This window comes from Malaclemys terrapin, chromosome 9 (genome assembly GCF_027887155.1).
Source record: "Malaclemys terrapin pileata isolate rMalTer1 chromosome 9, rMalTer1.hap1, whole genome shotgun sequence".
NCBI classification, from domain to species: domain Eukaryota; kingdom Metazoa; phylum Chordata; order Testudines; family Emydidae; genus Malaclemys; species Malaclemys terrapin.
In genome coordinates, this window is record NC_071513.1 from 55712269 (window position 1) to 55739891 (window position 27623).

At 45.6% G+C, this 27623-nt stretch overlaps 1 protein-coding gene across 2 annotated transcripts in view; it reads left to right on the forward strand.

The window, feature by feature from the left end:
- Positions 1 to 1081: 1081 nt before the first annotated feature.
- EHHADH (enoyl-CoA hydratase and 3-hydroxyacyl CoA dehydrogenase) overlaps positions 1082 to 27623 on the forward strand; it is a 48705-nt gene continuing 22163 nt past the window's right edge. For both annotated transcript variants that reach the window (XM_054039935.1, XM_054039936.1), the window contains exons 1-5: positions 1082 to 1230; positions 14806 to 14909; positions 17207 to 17382; positions 22465 to 22576; positions 24578 to 24682. In XM_054039935.1, coding sequence (XP_053895910.1) covers positions 1154 to 1230; positions 14806 to 14909; positions 17207 to 17382; positions 22465 to 22576; positions 24578 to 24682 — 574 coding nt within the window. In that variant the 5' untranslated portion in view covers positions 1082 to 1153. The remainder of the gene's footprint in view (positions 1231 to 14805; positions 14910 to 17206; positions 17383 to 22464; positions 22577 to 24577; positions 24683 to 27623) is intronic.

The following is a 27623-nucleotide window of genomic DNA, read 5'->3' on the forward strand; positions in this document are numbered from 1 at the left end:
TCTCATTATTTTGTGCCCTTTTTGTTGTTATACATACATGTGTGTCTGTATTTCACTGCTATGTGCCTAGGTGGGGAGGGGAGGATCCCTGCCTCATTCAGAGCAGTGTTATTCTATGCTGGGTATCTATTTCTTTACAGGGTGAATGTGTGTTGTTGCTTTGTACCAGAGGGTTATCTGTACCTCATCTATGTATTTCTAATGTGCCCTTCTTGGTATAGTGTCCAGATGCCATATTCACAATTAAGAGTTGCATCATTTCCATATGAAAGAATCATACTTTCCAACCTACACTGTTTTGCCACCTTCCCAAGTAGGTTTCAGAGTATATCCTGCTGATGAGCTGAACTAAGACAGTTCAGCGATTTGAGAATAAGGGTGGGACCTCATGGACTAGAATCATATCTTTTGGACAGGGTGTCTGCCTTGCAATTTTTGGATTCCGAGCAATAGGTGATAATGAAATTGAATTGTGAGAAAAACAGCGTCCATCGAAGCTGTGACAGGTTTAAGAGTTTGGCCCTACCTATATATTCCAGGTTCTTATGGTCTCTATACACAGAAAATCCTTTTCTCCACAGAGTCAGCCACCTACTTTACCAGCACAGGTCTAGGGACACAAGGAATACATGGCGTGATGGAGTGGCGCATGTCTCTCCTGGGTGGGGGAGGGGTTGTACCCGATAGCAGTGTGCTCTGGATTGGGGAGGTGGATGGAGCCAGTTGCAGTGTGCTGGGGCGGGTGGTTTGTCCGGTCTGGCGGCCGGTATGCTTTAGGGTGGGGCAATTATGTGCTCTGCGGGAGCATTGTACCCAATGGCAGCTGTTTTTTGGGTGGGGGTATATAATGGAGATGTGCTCTGGGAGGGGTGACTGTCTCTCAATGCTGGGGGTTGTAGCAGTGGCAGTGTGAACTGGGGAGGGGGCATGTACCCTGTGGTGCTGTGTACTGCGGGGGGATGGGGGACGTGCCTAGCGGCGGGGTGCTGGGGGGGAGGGCTGTATCCTGCGGGGGGGTGCTCCGGAGGGGGAGGTGCATTGCGGCCGGTCGCTGGCAGCACACGGGCGCTCTCCGGCGCTTTGCCGCAGCCGCCAGGGGACGCCGGATCGCCCCGCCCCGCCCCGGGCACAGTCCAGGCCGCTCGCAGCGGGGATGGCGCAGCAATATGCACGCGGGGCCGCGGCCGTGGCGGTGATCCGCCTGAACAACCCCCCGCTCAACACGCTGAGGTAACTGCCGGGGCTTCCTGCTTCCTGCCCCCCGCCCCGCACTGGGGGAGCTCGGGCGCTCCCCGGCCCCCTCCCGTTCGCACTCGGGGAGCCTGCACTCACTGCCCCCTCAGTGCGGGAGCCCGGCAGCAGCTCCTGGGGGTGCGGGGGCGCGCTGCAGCGCCGGGAAGGGCAGCGGGGCACCCCTTGTTTCCTGCTGAACCTGTGCGGTGGAGGGCAAAGCTGGCATCTCCGCCCGCCCATGCACCTCGCCTGTGGCTGGGCTCCAGCACCTCCCGCCGCACAGCTCCAGCCGCAGCAGGGACAGGCCGGGGTTCGGCGGCCGAACCCCAGTAGCGCCGTGCGGGGTGTGCCCCGTTCGGACACACACACCCGGGTGAGTGCATGGGCGTGTAGAGATACAATAACACTGTACTCTGGCCCTGGCTTAACAGAACCCTGGCACTGGATGCGAATTTGGCAATGCTGCAGAATTAGCTGGTTGTTTGTCTAAACATTAACCTGCTTACTTTATAATGCAGTAAAAGTCAATTGAATTATTTAAAAAAAAAAAAAGTTCCCCATGTGGGTACTGTAGTAGGAAGAGAGCCTGAGACTAGGGTGACCAGACAGCAAGTAGAACAGGAGTACTTGTGGCACCTTAGAGACTAACAAATTTATTAGAGCATAAGCTTTCGTGGACTACAGCCCACTTCTTCGGATGCATACAGAGTGGAATAAATATTGAGGAGATATATATACACACATACAGAGAGCATAAACAGGTGGGAGTTGTCTTACCAACTCTGAGAGGCCAATTAAGTAAGAGAAAAAAAACACTTTTGAAGTGATGATCGAGATATCAAACTGTCTGTACTGGGCTAAGAAGTGTGAGAATACTTACAAGGGGAGATAGATCAATGTTTGTAATGGCTCAGCCATTCCCAGTCCTTATTCAAACCGGAGTTGATTGTGTCTAGTTTGCATATCAATTCCAGCTCAGCAGTCTCTCCTTGGAGTCTGTTTTTGAAGTTTTTCTGTTGTAAGATAGCCACCCGCAGGTCTGACATTGAATGGCCAGACAGGTTAAAGTGTTCTCCCACTGGTTTTTAAGTATTATGATTCCTGATGTCAGATTTGTGTCCATTAATTCTTTTGCGTAGAGACTGTCCGGTTTGGCCAATGTACATGGCAGAGGGGCATTGCTGGCACATATCACATTGATAGATCCTATCCTTCTATATGCATCCGAAGAAGTGGGTTGTAGTCCACGAAAGCTTATGCTCTAATAAATTTGTTAGTCTCTAAGGTGCCACAAGTACTCCTGTTCTTTTTGCGGATACAGACTAACACGGCTGCTACTCTGAAACCAGACAGCAAGTATGAAAAATCCGGACTGGGGGGGTAATAGGAGCTTATATAAGAAAAAGCCCTAAATATCGGGACTGTCCCTATAAAATCAGGACATCTGGTCACCCTACCTGAGACATAAGCCCTTGTATCAGAGGCCTGGTATGAGGCAGGTCCTGCTCACAGGGCAAAACAGGGCTGATAGTGCAGAAATGCACATTCCTAAGAAGTACTAAGCATAGCGTACTCACGCAAACACATCCCTGATATCAAGTGGTACTACACTATCCTGATACCAAGGATGGTACAAAAACATTCCCCAAGGATAACAGGAACACACTGACCCCTTTTAAAAGATAAGGTCAGTACTGTACGCAATAAAGATGTTTTAATCGAACCAACATGTACAAGGTGGTGGGTGATAACTAGCCACGTCAGGGGCAGTAACGATGTCAGAGGCAGTACGTAACTTGTTTGTATCAGGGTATAAAGATGTATCTCGGGGGAGTATCTTTGTCCAGCTGAGGGGGGAATGGAAAGTGTCGCCATTCACTGAGCTGCGTCCATTGTCATGGGCATATATGTCTTACATGGGCAGCGTGTGAACCACTGGCTCGGGGAGGCTAGCTCCTGCCCCGCTCCTTCTGCCCAAGACTCTGCCCCTTCTGTGTGCCCTGACAGAGCCCAGAGTCCCCCCTCTGCAACCGCTGGCTGGCCCCCACCCCAGGCTAGTGCCCTCATCCCCGCAGTGCTGGGAGGCTGGGCAGCATGGCCCAGTGCTGGGAGGCCGGGCAGCACGGCTCCACCCCCAGAGTGCCGGGAGGCGCGGCCTCAGCCCTGGAGTGCCGGGAGGCCCAGCAACGTGGTCCAAGCCTCCCCAGTCCTGCAGCGCCGGGAGGGCGGGCAGCGCAGCGCAGCCCCAGTGCCAACCCCAGCTGGGGCATGGCACACAGGAAGAGTTCCCTGCAGAACGGGAAGCAGGAGGGGAACTTGGGGCGGAGTGTGGGCAAGGCCACACGTGGCTGTTTGGGTAGGCTCAGCCTCCTCCAGCCTATGATACCCGCCTCCCTTGATGTCTTAGTATCCTCGTAGAATCTGCCAGGTGCTATTACTGTGCTTTGTTAACAATAAACCTGGCCTGATGCCTTCATACCTTAATGGATCTTGTGGTCATTGGGTGATTCGCTTGAGGTCTGCCATGCCGGCTGTCTGCACAGAGCTGGGGCAGCACACAGGGAGAACACACACACGTAGCCGAACATCTAATCACAGGTACTATAATCGTCCATGAAATTAACTCAAATGTGTACAGTCCTTCAGCATTTTGATACAAAGAAACAGGAGCACACATCGGGGTGCTGGAACAAATTCTGAGAGCCATTGAAACAAACTGTAAACCTTGTATATGATGGAAACCACTTTAAGTCATGAGGTGCTGCAGCACACACACACACACACCCGCCACCCTAGTTCCAGCACCTATGGCACACACATGTTTTTGGGAGTCTGCGTAAAGCAGGAGGGAGCCCAATCTGGCTTAAAGAAGCACAAGAACTTGAGTATCATCATCAACTAAATTTTTCTCTGAGATTTTCAAAGTGAAGTTTCAGTTTTCTTTGTTAGGGATGAAAATAAATGTGTTTCATATCCAAAATAATACCACCCACTTTTAGAATGCACAATATTCTGGAAATTAAATATGTTTAGGACTTTGAAGGAATTTTAAAAGGTCTACTTTTTGAGGTTCTAATTTTGATAGCCAACTTTTTTTTTATTCCCTTAATCTGCAAATGTTTTTGTTGAAACACACAGATTTGTTGGTTGATGTAGATCTAAACTGATCTTGTGCATATATTAGTTTAAAATAAAATTATTACTGTGATTACCATATTAATGAGTGCTCTTGGGAGAGCATTCTCTTTGGGGTCCCTGTGGCTTTGGAACTTGTTCCCCCTCCTAGGTTCAAAACAGCCTGAACTTGATGGCTTGTGGGGCACACTGTAAAGCACATCTCTTTTCCTGAGTGCCTGTAAAGGTTGTTGAGTCATCAGGGTTAAATGATTGGGGAAGGGTGATTGTTTCAACTTCTGACTGTGGGTTTGTTGGTTGGGGCAATTAGATGGGATGGAATTTGTGCAATTTAGTAAAAAATGAAGGGAATTATTGATATTTATATTTTATGTCGAAGGGGCCTATAGCTTTTTATTCTGTACTAGGTGAAAGCACAGGTCGTCCTAAGGGTACGATTTGTAAAGCCGAAAATGGATGAGAACTTAATTGGGTGGTAACAGACTGTGAGTCCTAATGATGATTCAACCAGATGATATTCTAAAAAAGAAGAACCCTTAACCATGCTTGTAGCTGTTTCCTTTGCCTCATATTGACTCAGGTTTTCTAGGCTTCAGATTGACAGATAAATATTTGGAATATATATAATCTATATAATAAGATTCCAGGATTGTCAGAGAAGTCTACAGATGAAACATTCTCTCTCAAATTAATAAATATATCAGTTTTAGAGGTGAGTATGAGAAAGAAATGTAACTAATCAGAGGCTTGGAAGGTAGTGTATTGGGCAGAAGCAGGGCTCCTCCAGGCCCAATTTTGCAGCTCCTGCATACGAATGTAAGCGGGGGAATGGTCCCGCTATTGTGGGGAACTTTCCTGGCTTCTGCACTACCCCGGTGAAGTGGGCTAGCGAAAGGATCTGAGTCCTCACTCCCACTTCCTTTACCCAGAGGCCTCCCTGCCCTTGAGCTGTCCCCTTCCACTCTTCTGTCTGGCAGAGTCCTTGTAAACCCCGACAAGGCTGGGCCCAGAATTCCTGGGGGTCTCGACCCCCAACCCTGCTGTGGTCACCCAGGACAGGGGCTAGGGGTCCCCACTCCGGGGTACTCTCTTTGCACTGGGCACCTCCCTGACCCAGGGATCATTTCATACAATTTAAAGCAAATACAAGTTGTTTAATTAACAATTAATTAAAAAAAACATAAGAAAAAAATGGGAAAAGTTAAAGGAAAACACATCACCCTGCTCTGTGGCAGGGAACATTACAAACAATGTCTCTGGAACGTCAGGGCAGTTCACAGTCTGTTCCTTGTAGGTCCCAGGCCTCCTTCTCAGGCCCTGGCTATGCTGCAGGTATGCTGTGGGTTGGACTCTTGCAATGGTGGTGGCCACACACCTCCGGGCTTTGAGTGGTGGGACCCTTCTTCCCAGCGTCAGCTCCCCGTCAGGTTATGGTCCCCCTCCCGGTCTGGCCTGCAAGGGCCCTTGGCTAGGGGTGTCTTTCTGTGCTGGGCCCTTTGCCCAAGGTCCCCCTTGGCTGGCCCCAGTTGCTCACCACACCTGGCTCTGTGGCTGCAGCTCTGCTCCCAGCACAGGATCTGCTCTCCCTGGGCTGCGTCTCTGGCTCTGTGGCTGCAGCTCTGCTCCCAGCACAGGATCTGCTGTCCCTGGGCGGCGTCTCTGGCCCTGTGGTTGCAGCTCTGCTCCCAGCACAGGATCTGCTCTCCCTGGGCGGCATCTCTGGCTCTGTGGCTGCGCCTCTGGCCCCTCTGGATCTGGCACGGTTCTGCTCTCCAGCTCAGCTTGGGCCCCTGCTTTCTCCTTAGCTCGGCCCCACTCAGTCTGACCCAGGCAATTCCAGCTCACATGGAGGACGGGGCCCACCCTGGCCTCCTGTCATGCTGATTAGCCTGCCCGCCCTGTCAATCAGGCTGACCTGGAGCATTGGCCTCTCGCCATTGTTCCTGGGGACTGTCAGTCTCAGGGTCCTGATTTCCTATCGACCCCTCCCCTTTTAGTGCTGGGAGCTAGCCAACCAAAACACCCTCCTGAGTGGTAGTAAGGAGGCAACAGTCCCCTTACACCAACAAACTCCCACAGAAGTCAGTAGAAGTTGCTCAGATGCAGCACTTCCCCCTCACTGGCCTGGTTCTGTAGCTGCTGCTGCTTTCCTGAGAGTTCAGGGGAAAGTGTACTTAGCCTCTTAAAATGTACAGGGTGGAAGAGGAACCTGGGCTTTTCTGGAGGGAGGAGGCTCTGTAACTGCTTTCCTCCAAAGTATCAGAGGCTCTTCCCTTGTGCAGAGCTCAGGAACTTTGCAGGACAACAACAGAGACTACACCCTGCAGCAGAACTGAGATGGGCAGATGTCTTTCCTACAGTGCCTTTTAAATATCAGATGTCTGAGTGCCCCTTTCTCTTTCAGCTCAGGAACTCTAGATTCCTGTCGTCTGTGCAGCTCAGGAACTTTGCAGCAAAGGGGACTTTTTGCTGTTTCTTCTTGCTGAGCTTTAAGAGAAGAGCTGGTCAGAAAATAGAAATGCCTGAAAAATACTTTACAGGTGTTTTTTTGTGTGTGTGTGTGTTTTTTTGGTTGGGGGGAGGGAGGAATTTGTCCTGAACTAGGATAAGACACCAAAAAATCAAATTTTGCTGGAAACAAATTCATGGAAAATTTCATTTTGGGAGAACCAAAATGGAATTTCCCAGCTGCCCGCCTGGCATGTTCTTGTCAGTTTTACTTAATTGACAGGAGCCTTCCTGCCTGGCTGCCTGAGAGCCAGAGAGCTAGCGTGCTCAGCCTCCCGCCTTCCTTCCAACCCTGGAGCCACAGGAGCTGAGCACCCCAGCTCTGTGCCTGTCGAACTCCATAGAGCTAGGCAGGGAGGCTGAGTGCCCTGTCTCTGTGCCTTTTTGGCCCCAGAGCCTTGGCAGCCATCTGTCAATTTCATTTACTGCCTGCAGCAGAGTGCTGTCATTTTAATTGACCTCCATGGAAAAAATTTTCAGCAAAATGGAAAATATCCATTTTGCAAAAAGGGTCTTTTTTGGTCAGAAAATCATCCTGACAAAAATTGGAGCCAGATCTTCTTATCCACAAGAGAATAGCTCTGCAACTGATACTGGGATTCCATAGAGAGTGTTCACATTTGAAAAGGGATGTTGATAAAATGGAAACACTGCAGAAAAGAGTTACAGAAATGATTTGAGCACTGGAGAAGATGTCTTACAGTGAGACTGAACGAGCTCAATCACTTTGGTTTATCAGAAAGAAGATTGAGCAGTGACTTGATAACAGTGTATAGGTACTGTCTGGGTTCCCTCCCCACTCTGAACTTTGGGGTACAGATGTGGGGACCCGCATGAAAGACCCCTAAACTTATATTCCACCAGCTTAGGTTAAACATTTCACCAAGGCACAAATTCCTTTCCTTGTCCTTGGACCGTATTGCTGCCACCACCAAGTGATTTAAACAAACATTGAGGGAGGGGCCACTTGGAGCCCTATCCCCCCAAAATATCTCCCCCAAGTCCTTACACCCCCTTTCCTGGGGAGGCTTGAGAATAATATACCAACCAAATAGGCTAACAAGGTGAGCACAGACCAGACCCTTGAGTTTTTAGGACACTAAAAACCAATCAGGTTCTTAAAAGAAGAACTTTATTATAAAAAAAAAAAAAAAAAAAAGGTAAAAGAAGCACCTCTGTAAAATCAGAATGGAAGGTAATTTTACAGGGCAATAAAAAGATTTAAAACACAGAGGATTCCCCTCTAGGCTTAATTTTAAAGTTACAAAAAAGGAATAAACCTCCTTCTTAGCATAGGGAAAATTCACAAGCTAAAACAAAAGATAATCTAACTCATTTCCTTGCTATTACTTACAATTTCTGGAATTTTAGATGTATCATTTTAGTAGGAGCTGGATTACCTGCTTGGTCTCTCTCTTTGTCTCAAGAGGGAACACACACAAAAAAGCACAAACAAAGCCTCCCCCCACCCCCTGAGATTTGAAAGTATCTTCTTTCCTTATTGGTCCTTTGGGTCAGGTGCCAACCAGGTTATTTGAGCTTCTTAACCCCTTACAGGTAAAGGAGGGATTTTATGCTACCCTGAGCTGTATGTTTATGACAGGTACTGTGATGGGTTTGGTTACAGAGACCCCCTTGGGACTGTCACCTGACGTATAGAATCATAGAATATCAGGGTTGGAAGGGACCTCAGGAGGTCATCTAGTCCAAACCCCTGCTCAAAGCAGGACCAACCCCAACTAAATCATCCCAGCCAGGGCTTTGTCAAGCCAGATTTTATAAACCTCTAAGGATGAAGATTCCACCACCTCGCTAGGTAACCTATTCCAGTGCTTCACCACCCTCCTAGTGAAATAGTGTTTCCTAACATCCAACCTAGACCTCCCCCACTGCAACTTGAGACCATTGCTTCTTGTTCTGTCATCTGCCACCACTGAGAACAGCCTAGCTCCATCCTCTTTGGAACCCCCCTTCAGATAGTTGAAGGCTGCTATCAAATCCCTCCTCACTCTTCTCCTCTGCAGACTAAATAACCCCAGTTCCCTCAGCCTCTCCTCATAAATCATGTGCTCCAGCCCCCTAATCATTTTTGTTGCCCTCCGCTAGAAGCAGGGAGCTAAAGAATAAAGTTACCATGTCTCCTACCCAATCTTTCCAGCCACCTAAGCCTCTTTCAGGCCATTTTAAATAGAGCTGGGTGAAATTTTCTGGGCTAATAGTTCATTTGATGAAAAATTAGGTTTGATCGACCCAAAAGTATTTGCCCATTTGATGCGAATAGACTCCTAGACTTTAAGGTCAGAAGGGACCATTATGATCATCTAGTCTGACCTCCTGCACAATGCAGGGCACAGAATCTCACCCACCCACTCCTGTAACAAACCCCTAACCTATGCCTGAGTTATTGAAGTCCTCAAATCATGGTTTAAAGACCTCAAGGTGCAGAGAATCCTCCAGCGTGCTGGAATTACCTTTGAGCACATTTTTCCTGCCAGTTTGGGACTCCAGAACCCTGCCTTGTTGAGCCAGACACGCTAGCCTGCTGCAACACAGACCCAGGTCTGGTCCACACCCCCAAAGCTGCAGACTTTAACCAAAAACTGCTTAGCAGGTCATCTATCTCCAACACTCAGACACCCAGTTCCCAATAGGCTCCAAACCTCAAATAAATCCGTTTTACTCTGTATAAAGTTTATACAGGGTAAACTCATAAATTGTCCGCCCTCTATAACACTGATAGAGAGATGCACAGCTGTTTGCTCCCCCAGGTATTAATCACTTACTCTGGGTTAATTAATAAACAAAAGTGATTTTATTAAGTATAAAAAGTAGGATTTAAGTGGTTTTAAGTAATAACAGACAGAACAAAGTAAGTCCCCAAGCAAAATAAAGCGAAAACACACAAGTCTAAGCCTAATACATTAAGAAACTGATTACAGATAATATCTCACTCTCAGAGATGTTCCAATAAGCTTCTTTCACAGACTAGACTTCTTCCTAATCTGGGCCCAATTCTTTAACCTGGTACAATCCTTGTTAGTTTTAGCAGACATCTTAGGTGGAAACTAGCGTTTTTCACAGTTATCAAGTCACTGGCAGACCCCACTGTCCTGTTTCACCCCTTTTTATAGCTTTGGCCCAAGGCAGGAATCTTTTGTCTCTCTGGGTCCCCACCCCTCCTTCTAAATGGAAAAGCACCAGGTTTAAGATGGATTCCAGTATCAGGTGACATATTCACATGTCCTGTGTGACCCCCAGCCTCCATTCTTCCAGGGCTGGCTTGCAGGAACCCAGGAAGGTTGCAGGTAGTTAAACTATCTACAATCAATTGTCCTAGTAAATGAGAGCCATCAAGATTCTAAACCACCATTAATGGCCCACACTTTGCATAATTACAATAAGACCTCAGTGTTATATTTTATATTTCTAGCTTCAGATACAAGAATGTTACATGCATACAAATAGGAGGAATATATTCAGTAGGTTAGAATCCTTGTAACGATACCTTACAAGAGATCTTTTGCATAAAGCATATTCCAGTTACATCATATTTACACTCATAAGCATATTTCCCTAAAACATATGGAGTGCAATGTCACAGGTACCTTCTCAAGGAGAAAATACCAGGTACTAATGGGCTCTTTAATCTTGCAGAGAAAGGCAGAACAAGAACCAATGGCTGGAAGCTGAAGCCTGACAAATTCAAACTGGAAATAAGGCACACTTTTTTAATAGTGAGGATGATTAACCACTGGAACAAACTACCCCATGAAATGGGGGATTCTCCACTTCTTGATATCTTCAAATCAAGACTGGTTGTCTTTGGGGAAGATATGCATTAGCAAAGCACAAGTCATTGGGCTTGGTTGGGTAACAGCATGAAATGTGATATACAGGAGCTAGGCTAGATTATTCTTATTTGTATTACCATAGTGCGTAGTAGTCCTTTGTGGTCTTAAATTATACATCTGTGAATCCACCAGTGCACCTCCTTAGATACACAGTTGTGCAAGACATGCAGCAAAGTTGTTGCACATCTTAGTAGATTCACAGGAGGACAGCTAAACTTTTGCACAGCTTCCATTCTTCCCTTTCTGTGTATGTTAAGTAGTATGCAGAAGGGAAACCCTTCTGCTCTGAACCTCCTAAAGTCTGAGAAGAGGAGCGCCCATCTTGTGAATACCAAGTGTTTGACAAAGAAAAATTTTGTTATTGGCACGTTTGTTTGTTTTTTTTTTTTAAGAGGCAGCCTAGTTAACCTTCAAGGCTTCTTATCTGCTTTTAAAAAAATTGAATGAAGTTCACACTCAAAAAGCTTAACTAACTTAGTTGAAATTGCTACTAGAAATAATATAAAAGCTGTTTATAAAATACAGGACAAGATCATTTAGTAAATAACAATTAAGTAAACCCTATGCATAAAAGAAATAGGAATAGCATGTTACAGTCATCTTCATAAGTATTCTCTTACCTTGCAGGGCATACATTTAGTTAACAATAGTGAAGTGAAAATTCACCATATACATTCCAATATATCTACAATCAGTCAACCACATGCACCCTTATGAACTCTCTGAAAGTATTTCTCATTATATAAACTTTGCCAAATACAGACATATATTAGATAGGCATATGTTGAAAGGGTTAAAGTTGTAGGAATGTGTACAGTGAATTTTCACAACATTGTTAACTGAATGGATATACTGTCATGGTAATGAAATACATGTGTAAATATAACTGGCCACTTCTATTCCTTTTATGTTCGTTTTTCAACTCTGATGTTCTTGTGTATTATTATAATTACTTATTCTAGGAACCTTCATTGTAAGTAATGTATTTTTGGAAACACATTTTAATAAAGGATACATGTGACTAACTTTGTGTACATTGGGCCTGTAGCATCTGTCATGGGAGCAAGTATGTTGTCTGGACCTGACAGGAGTGAGAGGCTAGCGGAGATTTAGGTGTTGCTCTTGGCCTTTGTCCTGCTTTCAGTAAACATGGTTTTTCTTGCTAGAAGTCTTTAAAAAAAAAAAAAAAAAAAAAAAAGCATAATCCCATTTATGAAAGCTACAAGCTGTGTGAGGGGAAAGGAAATATTATGTACTAGCAGAGTGTCAGTTATTCCCTGGGAAAATCAGTTCTATGTTGGGCTATGATAGGAAAGACAGGGAATGAGGGTAGAATTGCCACTTTGTATCAGCCTCAAGTGACTGATTTCCCTAGGCTTGGCAGAAGGAGTACCCTGTGACAAACACTTGCTTACATAAAACCCCCCAAATCTCTCCCCAGTGCAAATTAACTCCTTGTTTACCACACTTCTGGGCACACTCAGTATGTTATAACTGCTGATCATATGTGCACCGCAGGCACAGAAGTGCTTAGAGCACATTTAATGCCTCTTCCTCAGAGGCACTTTCTCTCTGCTTCTATGCATTTATTCTACACGGTATGTTCAGAAGAATAACTGAATATGCATAAAATATCACACTTTGTACTATACGTGTGAGTTTTTGTTCCCCCTTCCCCTGCTTACAAATTATAGTAGTGTTTCATTATGTTCTTCTATTTAATCTGTCCAGCAGTGGCTGGATTTGGTGCTCCTGTGTCCAGAGCTCTGCTGGTAGAGGAGATAAATGGTACATAGTTGATATCATGGGAGTAGGGATGCAACACAGGACAAAGCCTGAGGTCTTGTTTTTCACCACAGCACCTGCTATGACAAAGGGGCTAATACAAAAACTTGTTAATGTGCATTCATCCCATAGAAGATGAAATGGCTGAATTAGAAAGGTTTGATATCCAGCTACGTATAATTATATTCTTTGAAAAGAACCTTTAGTGAGTCATCTAGTCTGTTTCCCTGCATCATGGCAAAATTGGTTTTATTATCTTATCTGATTTCAGCTTTCAGAGCCATTAGCAATGTAGCCCTTTGTTAATTGCTGATGGTCATACATATAGTACCGTAGACAGTGTGATGGGTGCTTGGAGGGCCAGGTGGTGGAGCAGTTAGCACACCTGACTTCCAGCCCTTTGCTCTCTGTTAGGGTACGTCTTCACTACCTGCCATATCGGCAGGTAGCAATCTATTTATCAGGGATCGATATATTGCGTCTTGTTAAGACGCGCTATATCGATCCCCAAATGCGCTCTCCATCGACTCCGGAACTCCACCAGAGCGAGCGGCGGTAGTGCAGTTGACAGGGGAGCTGCGGCCGTCGATCCCGCGCCGTGTGGACCCCAGGTAATTCGATCTTAGATATTTCGACTTCAGCTACGCTATTCGCGTAGCTGAAGTTGTGTATCTTAGATCGCCCCCCCTCCAGTGTAGACCAGCCCTTAGGGTAGTAGAGGTGGCTGTTCCTGACACTAAGCCAGGAATCTTCAGCTCTCCACCTGAACCTGGGCCTTGTCCCTTAAGGGGGTATGGTAGGAAGACCCGGGCCCTCCCGCTCCACGTCCCTGTGGGAAGCAACACCTATATCAGTTATTGGGAGTGGACCACATCCACCCTTACTGAATTGGCCTTGTCAACACTGGTTCTCCACTTGTAAGGTAACTACCTTCTCTTCATTCTCCAGTACATTTATGCCTGTATCTGTAATTTTCACTCCATGCATCTGAAGAATTTTTTCCCACGAAAGCTTATGCCCAAATAAATCTGTTAGTCTTTAAAGTGCCACCAGACTCCTTGTTGTTTTTGTGGATACAGACTAACACGGCTATCCCTCCGATACTTAACACCAGCCGGGTCCTCCCAGCAGCCAGTATAAGTCTGCTGCCCCGGGCTACTTCCCATTTATATGTCCCTTCAGTTTGGAGCCTGGCTACATGGGTGAGAGACAGGTTGGAGTTGAGATTATTATTAATCTTGTTTATCACAGTAGTGCTTAGGGACACACTGCTCTTTCTCATAGAATATCAGGATTGGAAGGGACCTCAGGAGATCATCTAGTCCAACCCCCTGCTCAAAGCAGGACCAATCCCCAGACAGATTTTTGCACCAGATCCCTAAATGGTCCCCTCAAGGATTGAACTCACAACCCTGGGTTTAGCAGGCCAATGCTCAAACCACTGAGCTATCCTTCTCCCCTCAAAAAAACAAAAACTAGTTGTGTTAGAACAGGGCCCACTTGTGCTAGGCACTGTACAGATAGTAGCAGACACTTCCTGCCCCAGAGTGATTGCTGCAGATGTCATGAGAGTTACACAATTTTTTTTATTTTTTGCGGGTGGGGTTTTTGATGGGAAAAGATTGTCTAAATGGAAAGACCAAGGAAGGGGAAGAGACATTGAAGGTCAGGGGGCATGTGTGCAGTGGGGCTGAGATGAGACTGTGAACGAGGGCTTGCAGCAAATAGGCAAACAGGACGGGGGGGGGAGAGAGCCCCATCAAAACTGTCCAAAATATTGATGTAATTACCAGCATCCACAGGTCCCTGTTTAAGCTGGTCTTGCTGGCTTCAGTCTCTGGCGGTCTTCTCCCTTCGGTTTCTTTACCCAAGCCCATGTGGTTGGGGGGAGAAATATTGCATGTGCTTCCAGAGGGTCCCCAGGTTGCAGTCCTGATTGACAGGATCAATGGCAGCATTGTCAATGGTACAGACTGAGCAGAGGGAGTGAGGAGGACTTGGGAGGAAAGTTCAGGAGTTCCATCTTGGTTTAAGTTGATGAAGAGACCAGAGGGGGAAGCTGAGGTGTGAAACTGGACGGAAGGAGGCTGCTCAAGAGTGGAGAGGTTGATCTGTGAGTCATCAGCATACAGGTGGTAAGCATGAGTCAATGAGATCACCTGGAAAGAGGGGAGGAGAAGAGGGGCCCTATGGGACTTCACAGAGAAGGGGAGAGGAGGAAGAGGCCAGATGTGAACGCCTCAGATTTTTGGTGTGGGTAAGTATCAGTTGATGGTTCTCTGATTTATTTTAGCTCTGCAGTTGTTCGGGCTTTAGAGCAAGGAGTGAAGAAAGCAGATGTAGATCCTGCTGTGAAAGCTGTTGTGATTTGTGGGACAAATGGGACATTCAGTGCAGGTAAGATTCTCTCTTTATTTAGTATACACACACATATTGAGTCAATAATTATTCCAGCCTCCCATGGGAATTTTCCCACAGTAATTACAAGTATCATAGTGAACAATTCTGTGATCCTTCAGAGTAGCAGCACAATCTGTAGTCTTACTATGCTTTCGTTATTCTAGCAGTAACAGTCAACAATGATCAGATGTGTCTTTAATGTAGTGTTTTTCATAGATAGACCAAATTAGGCTACAGAGGATTCTTTTTACATCTTCACATGTAGTCAGCACTCCCACTGTGTAACATTAAATATAGGATTTGTTTACATTATTGTTTACAAACATGGGCTAGAAAAAGAGGCTATATATAAACCAGAAACATTTGACTCCAATGTCTGAAAAATACGCAATATTTAAATACAAAGAAAAAATATCTCTTCAGTCCTTCAGCACTTATAGATAGGTGTCTCTAGGAACCAGGACCTTGCAATAGTTACGTAGTCTTCAGATCTTCTCCAAAGTGTTTTCATCCCATTGGGGCTCTACAGACATTAGGTGGTACTCAGATCTTTACATGTACTTTCTACCCGCTTAGATCAGCCTCCAACTAAACTAAGAGTTCATTCTCCTCATTCGGTGCTTCCCCAATCTAGAATCCCAGCATCCAAAATTCCCAGCATGGTATTTCCTGTTTTATATTCAATTTCCATGTGTGTTAGGAAGTTTCCCCCTGAAGCTTCGTCCCAGCCTGGATTTTCTGTCCTGTGGAGTGGGACTGGATGGCAGGGGAATTGGGAAAGGCAGGTGGGATCCCTCACCCTTTGCCTAGAGCAGCGATACTCAGACTGAGGCTCGAGAGCCGCAAGTGTTTCTTTAATGTGTCTCCTGCAGCTCTTTGCAGCACATGGTATTGAAACATGGTGTGATTTAATTAAATTATTAACCAATCTAAGTGATTAACCAGTCAGGATGCTTCTACTATGTTATTGTCCAATTGCAATTGATAAAATAATAATACTTGGTCAGTAGTTTTGCTGTGAGAAATATATAAATATATAAACATTTCCCCGTCATACTGTTTGAATATGAATACACAGTACTATAGTAAATGAAACCATGAACTCATATTATTGTGGCTCTTTTGGGTAATGTTAATCACTAATTTGGCTTCTGAACCACTGAGGTCTGAGTATCACTAGCCTAGAGAGTCTCTTGCTGCCCCCTAGAGAGCATCTCACACACTGCCCATAGGTGGAGGCTCTGCTGAGGCAGAGAGTGGCCTGTGATTGCGGGGGTAACTCTCATCATGATTTGAGATCAATTCGGGGAGGCACTCCCTGCAGGGAGCTAATTAGGTGTAGCCCCATCAAGATAAATCTGCAAAGAGAAACTATCGACTTATCATATCGTAGTGTTGCCACCTGCCCTGAAATGGAAAGGGCTGTTTTACGGAGCTGCAAATCAAGACTGTGCAAGTTCTGACTTTCACTGGCATTGAGAGCCCTGGTGATCCCAGGAATTGGGTTGAGGACGGATCCAGGGCCAGAACTGAGAGCTGCTGTATGCCGAAGGTGGGGTGTGGCAGGACAGCCTTATCTTCTCACAGCTGCCATGTTATTTTATGCCACGTGGCTTTATGTCTGTGTACGGACCTGTTGCTACCCCCGAAACTCTCAGACACTGGTAGAGGTGTCTTGTGATGGCAGCTGCTGCAGTAGGGTCTCTCTCCAGCTGAGCCACCACTGAGTCTCCCCAACAGATGGGGAAGGAGCAGACCTGTGGGGAGCGAGAACCCAGTGGGGAACTAAGTGGCTGGCTCCCTTACATGTTCGCTTCCAGAGTGTGTAACCTGTGGGATGTTCATGGAGAGGGTAATATTGCTCTTCAGCTGTGAGCTGGACTGCATACTGTCACCCTGACCTCTTCTTTAACCAAACATTTTTGGGAATTTCAGAGCTAACTCCACATTGATGATGATTATTACACCAGCCTTGGAGTTAGTTGTGCCTTATCTATCCCTAAGGTTTTATGACTAGGCCCAGAGAGAAGGTTGAGATCAGGGTTCTCCCCAAGGGGTCCTCTGTGCTCGTGAGTGGGTTTGATTATCTTTACTGCTTTCTTCACCACATCCAACCTACTCCACACATCTGTGCATTGTGGCTGCTGTCCTTAAGTTCAGAATTGAATAGGAGCCCATAGTCTGTCAGCATTAATGCTTAATTGTCTGGAACAAAGGGTGTGCTAAGCAATGACAAGCACTCCCTGCCCTGCCAATGTTTCATGGTCTTGTTAAGCTCCTCTGTGTTTTCTCAGGTGCTGACATTCGAGGGTTTTCCTCCGTTCAGGCAGGAGACAGGCCCAGTCTGACATCAGTAATTAATCTAATAGAAAGAAGTGAAAAGCCTGTGGTGGCTGCCATTGAAGGTATGGCATTGGGAGGAGGACTGGAGGTGGCACTGGGCTGTCACTACAGGATTGCACATGCGCAGGTAACATGCTGTTAACCATCGAGAGTCCAACAAAGGGCAACAAATGTATTAGAAGGGTATGTCCTCCTACACAAGGTCCTGCACAGCGTAAAGTGCTTAGAGCTGCTCTGAATGCAAGGGGAAATGGGAGGATCTGGACAGGGAGCCCAGGGGAACCTGAGGCTGAATTAATAAGAATGCTGCTGCATGACCTTCCTGGGAGCAGAAGAAAGGCTAGAGGGAAGAGCTCATAACTAAATGCCTCATTTGTATGCTGTGGATCCCACTTAACAGCTTCACCCCCAGCTCCTCCCATTCTCTACACTGCCCTTGGGAGTAAGGGAGCAGGTGCACAGGAAGAGTGAGACTTAGGCCTGCTCTGCACTACAAAGTTAAGTCAACTTAAGTCAGCTTGTGTCAACCGATTTGTGCATGTCTACACTCAAATTTGTCTCCAGCCAACGTAAGCATCCTGTTATGATGACACAGTAAAACCACCTCCCTGAATGGCATAGAGCCACAGTCAACTTACTGAGGTGGATGCAGTGTGAGTGTAGACACTGCATGATATGGGTCCATCCTAACAATCCTCCAGCAGCTGTCCCATTATGCCCCATTCCTTGCAACAGTGTCTGCTCTGGTCACAATTGCAAACTCCACTGCCCAGGTGTCACAGAGACCAGAAGCAACCCCAGCCCTTATAAAGCTACCCACATATATCTGAAATGCCTTTTCCTGATTGCCCACCTCATGAGCACACCTAATAGCTCTCTCTTGTTGTGTGCAACTGCCCAACCAACCATGCCGGCTGCACACGCTAGACCTGCTCCTGCCTGGAGCAGACAGGAGATATTGGATCTCCTGGGACTGTGGGGAGAAGAGGCTGTGCAAGCACAGCTATGGAGCAGCTGTAGAACCGTGGACATCTGCAAAAATATTTGCACTGGGAATGCAGGCAAAGGGGCACAACAGGGATCAGCAGCAGTGCTAAAGCGAAGGAATTGCACCAGATATACACAGAGCCAAGGAGACCAACTATCAATCTCGTGCTGTGCTGCAAACCTGCCACTCTTACAACTGGCTGCATGCCATACTTGGTAGAGATCCCATCAGCATCCCACAGACTGCCATGGATACCTTGGAGGAGCCCGAACAATGAGGAGCTGGTGGAGGCAGAGGAGTTGCAGGGAACGGGGGAGATGCAGTGGAAGGATCCAGCCATGCCATGAGCCAGGACCTGTTCAGGACTCCACCGCAGTCTAGCTAGTACCACCAGCTGAGCATGGACAAGCCCAATGAAGGGGAAAGAACCTCTGGTAAGTGTGTGCATGCATTACTTCTTACAGTGTTTAAATCTAAAGATGGCGCCCAGCCCATACCCAAGTTCACAAGACACGAGTATCAACTTTTCAATTTTACATGTACAAGAAGAGGTAGAGGTACAACAAACAGAGGTTGAGTTGGTATTTGCTTTCATTCCCCTGTTGGGTTAGGTGGGAGGCATCATGCGGAGCAGTTTGTTTATGTACGCTGCATCCTCCTAGGAAATCTTGATAAAACTTTCATAGAGATACTCTGTGATCCTCTCCCAAAGGTTTCTAGGGATGGCTGCCCTATTTCTTCCTAAATGGTGGGACACTCTCCCATGCCACTCTGTTATGAGTTTGGCTGGCACCACTGCAGTAAACAGGCTAGTGGCATCCAGACCTGGGCAGCTTTGAAACACAAGTAGCAGCTGTGCTCCCTGTGCCTTTGTGACCCTCAGGAGAGAGATATCAGCTAAAACCACCACTACCGGTGAAAAATACTCCTAATACTCAGTATCATTGCCCTGTGCTTGTACCCACTGAAATAGGCACCAACATTTTATTGTGTCATGAAACCAAAATTCCTTCAACCCCTCTCCCCTCACCACTGGTGGGCATACCCACTATGGCTGAGGCTGGAGAGCGGTGCTGTGCACAGGTGCTCCAAAGCTGACATGTCAATAAGTATGTCTTTTTAAAAGTTTTTATGGGAATTAGTTTCAACCCCCCCATCCTTATCTTCCCCTTTCTCTTGTGACTGTAATTCCAATGACACATCTGTGTTTTTATTAGCAGCTGCTGCCATTGCAACCTTTGCCCCCTCCACACCATGAGAACGCCTGACCTTGAGGAGGAGAAGGAAAAGGACAAGGCAGGACATGTTGCACGTCCCAAATGCTGCAGCCCTTAGTTGACCTACAGGTCCAAAAGTCCTGGACTCCCCACCCTTTGCAGTCCTTAGAGAACTCAATGCTAGCAGCTCCCTACACCCCCCAACATACCATGTGCCATCACAGACTGCATCCCTGCCCCTACCACTTCTCATCTAGGGACAGCCGGAAAACCACAGCTTCACATCCCCTGGCCTGTGAGAACCACAGTTGGTATATGTGTAGCCACAAGGAACTACATTTGTGCACTGAAATGGACAGGTATGTTTGCTGCTTTTCCAATTTTAAAGTTCCATGCTGTTAGTCTGTGTTAAAAGTTTGTATTGCATTGCCTATTGTGTTTTGCTCATTGTCTTTCTGCACTGTTTTTGCCACTCAATAAATTTCTATATTTTTTTAAACAAAACTATCTTTATCTGTTCACAACACATATTGCAGAATGTGAAATGGTACTCAAAGCATACTGTACTTGTAAATGTACAGCACCACTGAACTCCTGATTTCAGTAAAACACACAGTAATAGTTATAAATGCACAGCAAGCACTAGACATTTCTTAGTAGCATCCAAAGCTCCAGGCCCAGAGATCGCGCAAGCACAGAACACTACTGTGAGTGACCATTAAAGTGCTCTTTCAAAACCTTCCTCAACCGTATAGCTCCACATTGAGCTCTTGTAATGGCCCTTGTGTCTGACTGTTCAAAGTCTGCTCACAGCTGCTCCACCTCCACCCTGGCAGCAGCTTTTCCCCTTTTGGCTCACAGATATTATGCAGGACATCAGAGGCCGCTATGTGAGTAAACAATGTCAGCATCCCTTCAGTCTACCAAAAGCACATGCAACCGTTGTTCTGCACCTGCTGAGCTGATAGTTGAATCTTTCCTTGGTGCTGTCGAGGTAGCAGGAGTCTGGCTTCAAGAGCTAGAGAAGCAAGAAGTAGGCTGGGTCTCCCAGAATCACTATTGGTATTTCAACATCACCAATGGTAATTCGCTGGTCAGGAAAGAATGTCCCTGCTTGCAGTTTTCTGAACCATCCTGTGCGCTTAACAATGCGAGTATCATACATCTTCTCTGACCAGCCCACACTGATATCAGTGAAGCATCCCCAATGATCCACCAATGCTTATATAACCATAGAAAAGTAGCCCCTTCTGTTGATATATTCTGTATTAAGGTGGGCTGGTGCCAAAATAGCGATGTGTTCCATCTATCATACCACTGCAGTTCAGCAACCCCAAACCTGCAAATCCATCCACGATGTTCTGCGCACGTTGCCCAGAGTCACAGTTCTGCGTAGCAGGAAATGGTTAATGGCCCTACACACTTGCATGACAATGGCCTCTGCTGTAGATTTTCCAACTCCAAAATGATTTCCCACTGACCAGTAGCAATCCAGCATTGTAAGCTTCCATAGTGTGATTGCCACTCGTTTCTCAACTGTCAGTGCAGCTCTCATTCTGGTGTCCATGCCCTGGAGGGCTGCGGCGAGCTCAGCACACAAATCCAGAAATTTGGCCTTTCACAATCGAAAGTTCTGCAGCCACTGCACATCATCCCAAACCTGCATTATGATGCAATCTCACCAGCCAGTGCTTGTTTCTCAGGCCGAGAAGCAGCACTCCACCATCTGCAACTGCTCCATGAACACCACCAAAAGCCTTGAATTGTTTCACTGTGTCCCTCAGCAAATTGTCCTCCAAGAAATTGCCGTGTCTCCCATTGTTGCAGTACTTCCTGTGGATTTGCAAATACACGAGAATTGTGTGTCCTGTATTTGCAGTGCTTATGAGAATAGCACAGAGGTCTGCAGGCTCCAGGCTTCTGTCAGAGATGGCAGACCGCGAAAAGGGCCGCACAGGTTTATGGAAATAAAAAGAGCACAATCATTTTAGGATATGGATGGCATTATGGGATGGAGAACGGTGCATGCTTAGAACTTGACTCCTAATTCCTAGAGATCCCTAGGTGAGTCATTTCTATCCCACAACACATTGCAAGAAGTTCCCAAAAGGCACTGCACTGGAGGATGGCATGTGGCACACTGGGATACCTACCCATGATGGAGCCATGCCTCATCCCATACACAATCTCACAGATCATATTCTACATGTACCTACACATTAAAAACAAAAGGCCACTCAAATTTTTCATGCACACATGTAGAAAACCAATGGAATATTGAAAGCCTGAATTTCCATTCAGCTGATGAATGTATGAGTGCCAATAGTGCCCAGCAAAAAAACAGCACTTTTAAACCTGCATAATTCATCAAATCATCACAGGTGTTCACCAAATTACTGAAGGCAGATCTGTGACCTAAGTTTATATCCCTACCAAATTTCAAGTTTCTACCACTCTGTTGTGGCATTAGAGTTCTTTTGAAAGTTTACAAATATAGGCAGAGTAGGTGGCCACACCCCTAGTTAATATTACCAAATACTTTTCATTATAATCACCTAATTTCAGTTGCTTATAATTTGCTAAACTTTAATCATGTGAATGGTGGTTTGTTTTTTTTTAAGTTTCAACAAAAATGGTCCAGCTGTTCTCAAGAATTAGATTGGGGGGAAATAGGCAGTTTTGCCAATGTTGAACTTTATTTTAACGATTTCTTTGAAAGAGCTCTAATGTGTCCCTACTTTTGAAGCAGAAACCTGAGACTTAGCAGGTGATGTTTTTGGAGTCAGGGAGGTATCTTTTACTTTTCCCATTAAAATGTATCCAGATTTAGCAGAGTTATAAACTGCAGAAAAACACAATTTGCACCTTTCTGGGGCTCCACAGAGCAGTTTGCTAGAATGAATGGGATGTGACTGTGGTTCTGCTGTGCTTGCATCTTCTGTATATAGTATATAATTATTGTTTTCTTTAATTAGACCCTCTGTTTACCTTCACTCGGCTCTAGGCCTGGGTAGGTCTTCCAGAGGTCACCCTTGGACTACTTCCAGGTGCTGGAGGAACCCAGAGACTCCCCAGACTGATTGGGGTCCCAGCCGCACTTGACCTAATCACGACAGGTAAATTTCTTTGGATTTGTTTAGAATAGGATGGAAAGATGTGACACGGGATCATTTTAGCTAGCTCAATCTACTGAACATCTTCAAAAACTCTAGTCAGACAATGCAAATTGTATTTTAACACATGCTAATCTGGTTGAATCAAAACAACTTGCCTTGTCTTAACTCGAGTTTTTGAAGATGTTAGACTGAGCTAGCTAACACAGTCTAACCTTTAAATTCTGGTTTAGACAAAGCCAGAATGTTAGAATAGCAGCAAAGAGTCCTGTGGCATCTTATAGACTAACACGTATTGGAGCATGAGCTTTCGTGGGTGAATACCCACTTCATCGGATGCATGCAATGTTAGAATAGACTCTGTATATATGTGTGAATGCACAATACCCACCTGGGGAAATGAGGAAACAGATTGACAGAGCAAGACGGGTACCCAGAAATCACCTACTACAGAACAGGCCCAACAAGGACAATAACAAAACACCACTGGCCATCACATACAGCCCCCAGCTAAAACCTCTCCAGCGCATTATCCACGATCTACAACCTATCCTGGAAAATGATCCCTCACTCTCACAGACCTTGGGAGGCAGGCCAGTCCTCGCTTACAGACAACCCCCCAACCTGAAGCAAATACTCACCAACAACTACACACCACACCACAGAAACACCAACCCAGGAACCAATCCCTGAAGCAAACCTCGTTGCCTACTCTGTCCCCATATCTACTCTGGCGACACCATCAGAGGACCCAACCACATCAGCCACACCATCAAGGGCTCATTTCACCTGCACATCTACTAATGTTATATATGGCATCATGTGCCAGCAATGCCCCTCTGCCATGTACATTGGCCAAACTGGACAGTCCCTCCGCAAAAGAATAAATGGACATAAATCGGACATCAGGAATGGTAACATTCAAAAGCCAGTAAGTGAACACTTCAATCTCCTTGGTCATTCTATTACAGATTTAAAAGTCACTATCATTGAACAAAAAAACTTCAGAAACAGACTTCAAAGAGAAACAGCAGAACTAAAATTCATTTGCAAATTTAACACCATTAATCTGGGCTTGAATAGGGACTGGAAGGTGGCTGGCTCATTACAGAAGCAGCTTTTCCTCTCCTGGAATTGACACCTCCTCATCTATTATTGGGAGTGGACTACATCTACCCTGATTGAATTGGCCCTGTCAACACTGGTTCTCCACTTGCGAAGTAACTCCCTGCTCTCCGTGTGGCAGTATATAATGCCTGCATCTGTAACTTTCACTCTATGCATCTGAAGAAGTGAGGTTTTTACCCACAAAAGCTTATGGCCAAATAAATCTGTTAGTCTTTAAGGTGCCACCAGACTCCTTGTTGTTTTTGACGTGTGCAGACACTCCCAAGGCATACTTATGTGTGACACTATATGGTACATTCATGTGTGCATGCATTCATACATATGCATCTCTTGCAGAATGGAATTAGCTGTGGTCTAACTGGGGGACAAAAGGAATGGCTTTGTAATATCTATCTAGATATTTTATTACCATTTTTTCTTGAAAGAAGGAGTTGCCATTTTGTCTGTACACACTAGATGACTGAAACCTTTATGTAATAAAACAGTGGGACATTTTAAATGAAAAGGGGTTTTGCTCCTCAGTACTCTGCTGTGCTGAGAGAGCACAACTGGGGAAATATAAGGTGTATAATCAGCTTCAAAGTTAATTAGAACAGGAGAAAACTGACAGAACAGGATGTACCCAGCCTTCAGTTTTTACTGCTAGCTCCCCTTTGTTTTTTCCCATTCTGTGTTATCTCAGCACACCTGCTTTTGCCATTTCAAAGCAAAGCCAATTAATGATTTAGTTCGCAGTGCATGTTCCTGTCTGGTGTGACTAATGCATCCCAACTGGGAACATATCTCAGGCCAGCCAAATACAGAAGTTTTATCAAATGGAATGAAATGAAATCTCTGACAGCAGGAAGCTGAAGCCACCTTATTTCTTCATTACAGGGAAACATGTGCTCGCTGCTGAAGCGCTGAAGCTGGGCATCATTGACGAAATCGTGGAAGAAAACACAATTGATGCAGCAATCCACTTGGCAAACAAAGTGTCAGGTAAGGGAGGAAGTGTAATAATGACAAGGACCCCATTGGTGAGGAGCAGCTCAGCCTAGTCAGGTTAGAGGGCTAGAAGGAGAACAGCTGGTGCTAACTGGAAGAAGGCTTGTTGTGAAAAGAGCACCCTTGCTCTTTTCCAAACACCGTTTCAATCTCCTGCCTCTTTGCTGGGTTTTGAATTCCACAGAAAACAAGCTTTAAACAGAGAGCAATTATTTTCCTGAAGTATGTCTGAAAAACTCAAAAATACTGGTGAGCATCAAAGCGCTCAACAAATTCAGATGAGGCAGAGAGATGGAGACAAATACAGTTAAAGCAACAAAGATTCCCTATGGCTCATGTATGCTAAACATACACCCTTCCATACCCCTGAGGAACAGCACTGCTTCCGCCCCAGGTGGTTTTCTGGGTTGATAAGAGGACTAAGCACACTTTCCATATAGAATACATCCTTGGACAGCCAGGCTTGTTGGTGCTGTGCACAGCTCGGCTGCACAATCAATACTGGCTGCACTAAAAGAACTCTTGATAATGGCAAATCCCCAGCCAGGCATAATGACCCAATAAATCTGTCTCTAAATGCCCATTTCTCCATTTCTTTAGCCATAAGCTGTTGTTATTTTGCCATTGTCTGAGAAGAGACTGAGCTGTGGAGAGGGGAAATACACCAGAAATGGCAATCTTATAAAGAAGTCATTTAGAACCTAAAGGTCACTAAGCCAAATTCCAGAAATGTTTTCACCACTGTTCTGCTTTGGTGCCTCTTCTGGGGAGAGCATCCAAGTGAAAATGAGATAGGATCAGAAGAGACCAAAATGGGGAAAGAGCAAGTTAAAAAATTACTTAGACAAATTAGATGTCTTCACTCACCAGGACCTGATGAAATGCATCCAAGGAGCTGACTGAGGAGATATCTGAGCCATTAGTGATTCTCTTTGAAAAGTCATGGAAGACGGGAAACATTCCAGAAGACTGGAAAAGGGCAAATATAGTGCCAATCTATAAAAAGGGAAATAAGGACAACCCAGGGAATTACAGACCAGTCAGCTTAACTTCTGTACCCAGAAAGATAATAGAGCAAATAATTAAGCAATCACTTTGCAAACATCTAGAAGATAATAAGGTGATAAGTAACAGTCAGCATGAATTTGTCACCATTTGAACAAATCGTGTCAACCCAATCTGTTAGCTTTCTTCGACAGGGTAACAAGTCTTGTGGATAGGGAGGAAGCAATAGACGTGGTATATCTTGACTTTAGTAAAGCTTTTGATACTGTCTCACACAACCTTCTTATAAACAAACTAGAGAAATGCAACCTAGATAGAGCTACTATAAGGTGGGTGCAAAACTGGTTGGAAAACCATTCCCAGAGAGTAGTTATCAGTGGTTCACAGACATGCTGGAAGGACATAACAAATGGGGTCCTGCAGGGATCAGTTCTGGGTCTGGTTCTGTTCAATACCTTCATCAATGATTTAGATAATGGCATAGACAGTACACTGGTTAAGTTTGTGGATGATACCGAGGTGGGAGGGGTTGCAAGTGCTTTGGAGGATAGGATTAAAATTCAAAATGATCTGGACAAACTGGAGAAATAGTCTGAAGTAAATAGGATGAAATTCAATAAGGACAAATGCAAATTACTCCATTTAGGAAGGAACAATCAGTTGCAGACATACAAAATGGGAAATAACTGCCTAGGAAGGAGTACTGCAGAAAGGGATCTGGGGATCATAGTGGACCGCAAGCTAAATATGAGTCAACAGTGTAATGCTGTTGCAAAAAAAGCAAACATCATTCTGGGATGTATTAGCAGGAGTGTTGTAAGCAAGACACGAGAAGTAATTCTTCTACTCTACTCTGCGCTGATTAGGCCTCAACTGGAGTATTGTCCATCTCTGGGCACCACATTTCAGGAAGGATGTGGACAAATTGGAGAAAGTCCAGAGAAGAGCAACAAAAATAATTAAAGGTCTAGAAAACATGACCTATGAGGGAAGATTTAAAAAATTGGGTTTGTTTAGTCTGGAAAAGAGAAGACTGAGAGGGGACATGATAACAGTTTTCAAGTATGTAAAAGGTTGTTACAAGGAGGAGGGAGAATACTGTATTGTTTTTCTTAACCTCTGAGGATAGGACAAGAAGCAATGGGCTTAAATTGCAGCAAGGGAGGTTTAGGTTGGACATTAGGAAAAACTTTGGAATAAATTGCCTAGGGAGGTTGTGACATCTCCATCATTGGCGATTTTTAAGAGCAGGTTAGACAAACACCTGTCAGGAATGGTTTTAGATAATACTAAGGGCTGGTCTACACTTAGTCCGGACTTCGGACTAAGGTACGCAAATTCAGCTACGTTAATAACGTAGCTGAATTCGAAGTACCTTACTCCGGACTTACCGCGGTCCAGACGCGGCCGGAAGTCTCCCCCCGTCGACGCCGCGTACTCCTCTCGGCGAACTGGAGTACCGGCGTCGATTGTGAGCACTTCCGGGATCGATCCGGGATCGATTTATCGTGTCTTAACCAGACGCGATAAATCGATCCCAGAACATCGATGGCGTGCCTCCGGACCAGCCGGTAAGTGAAGACTAGGCCTTAGTCCTGCCATGAGTGCAGGGGACTGGACTAGATGACCTCTCACAGTCCCTTCCAGTCCTATGATTCTGTGAACTCCACTGGAGCTTTGCACATGAGAGCCAAGCTGGGAAGCACTGAGTCAGCACGCTCCTTGACTGTCCTGGCCACATGCCTTTTTCTGTCAACACCCCACCTTCTTCTGGAATGGTGTTTGTCCACTTCCACCTCTTCCCAGCTCAAAGAAGGTTGCAGGCGCTTTGCCCTGCCGCAGCCTCTTTCCTAGTGGACCTTCAGGTCTTGTGCCAAGAGCTATGCCAACAAAAGCTATCTTAGTCCAAAGGGTGAATGTAGAATTCTAG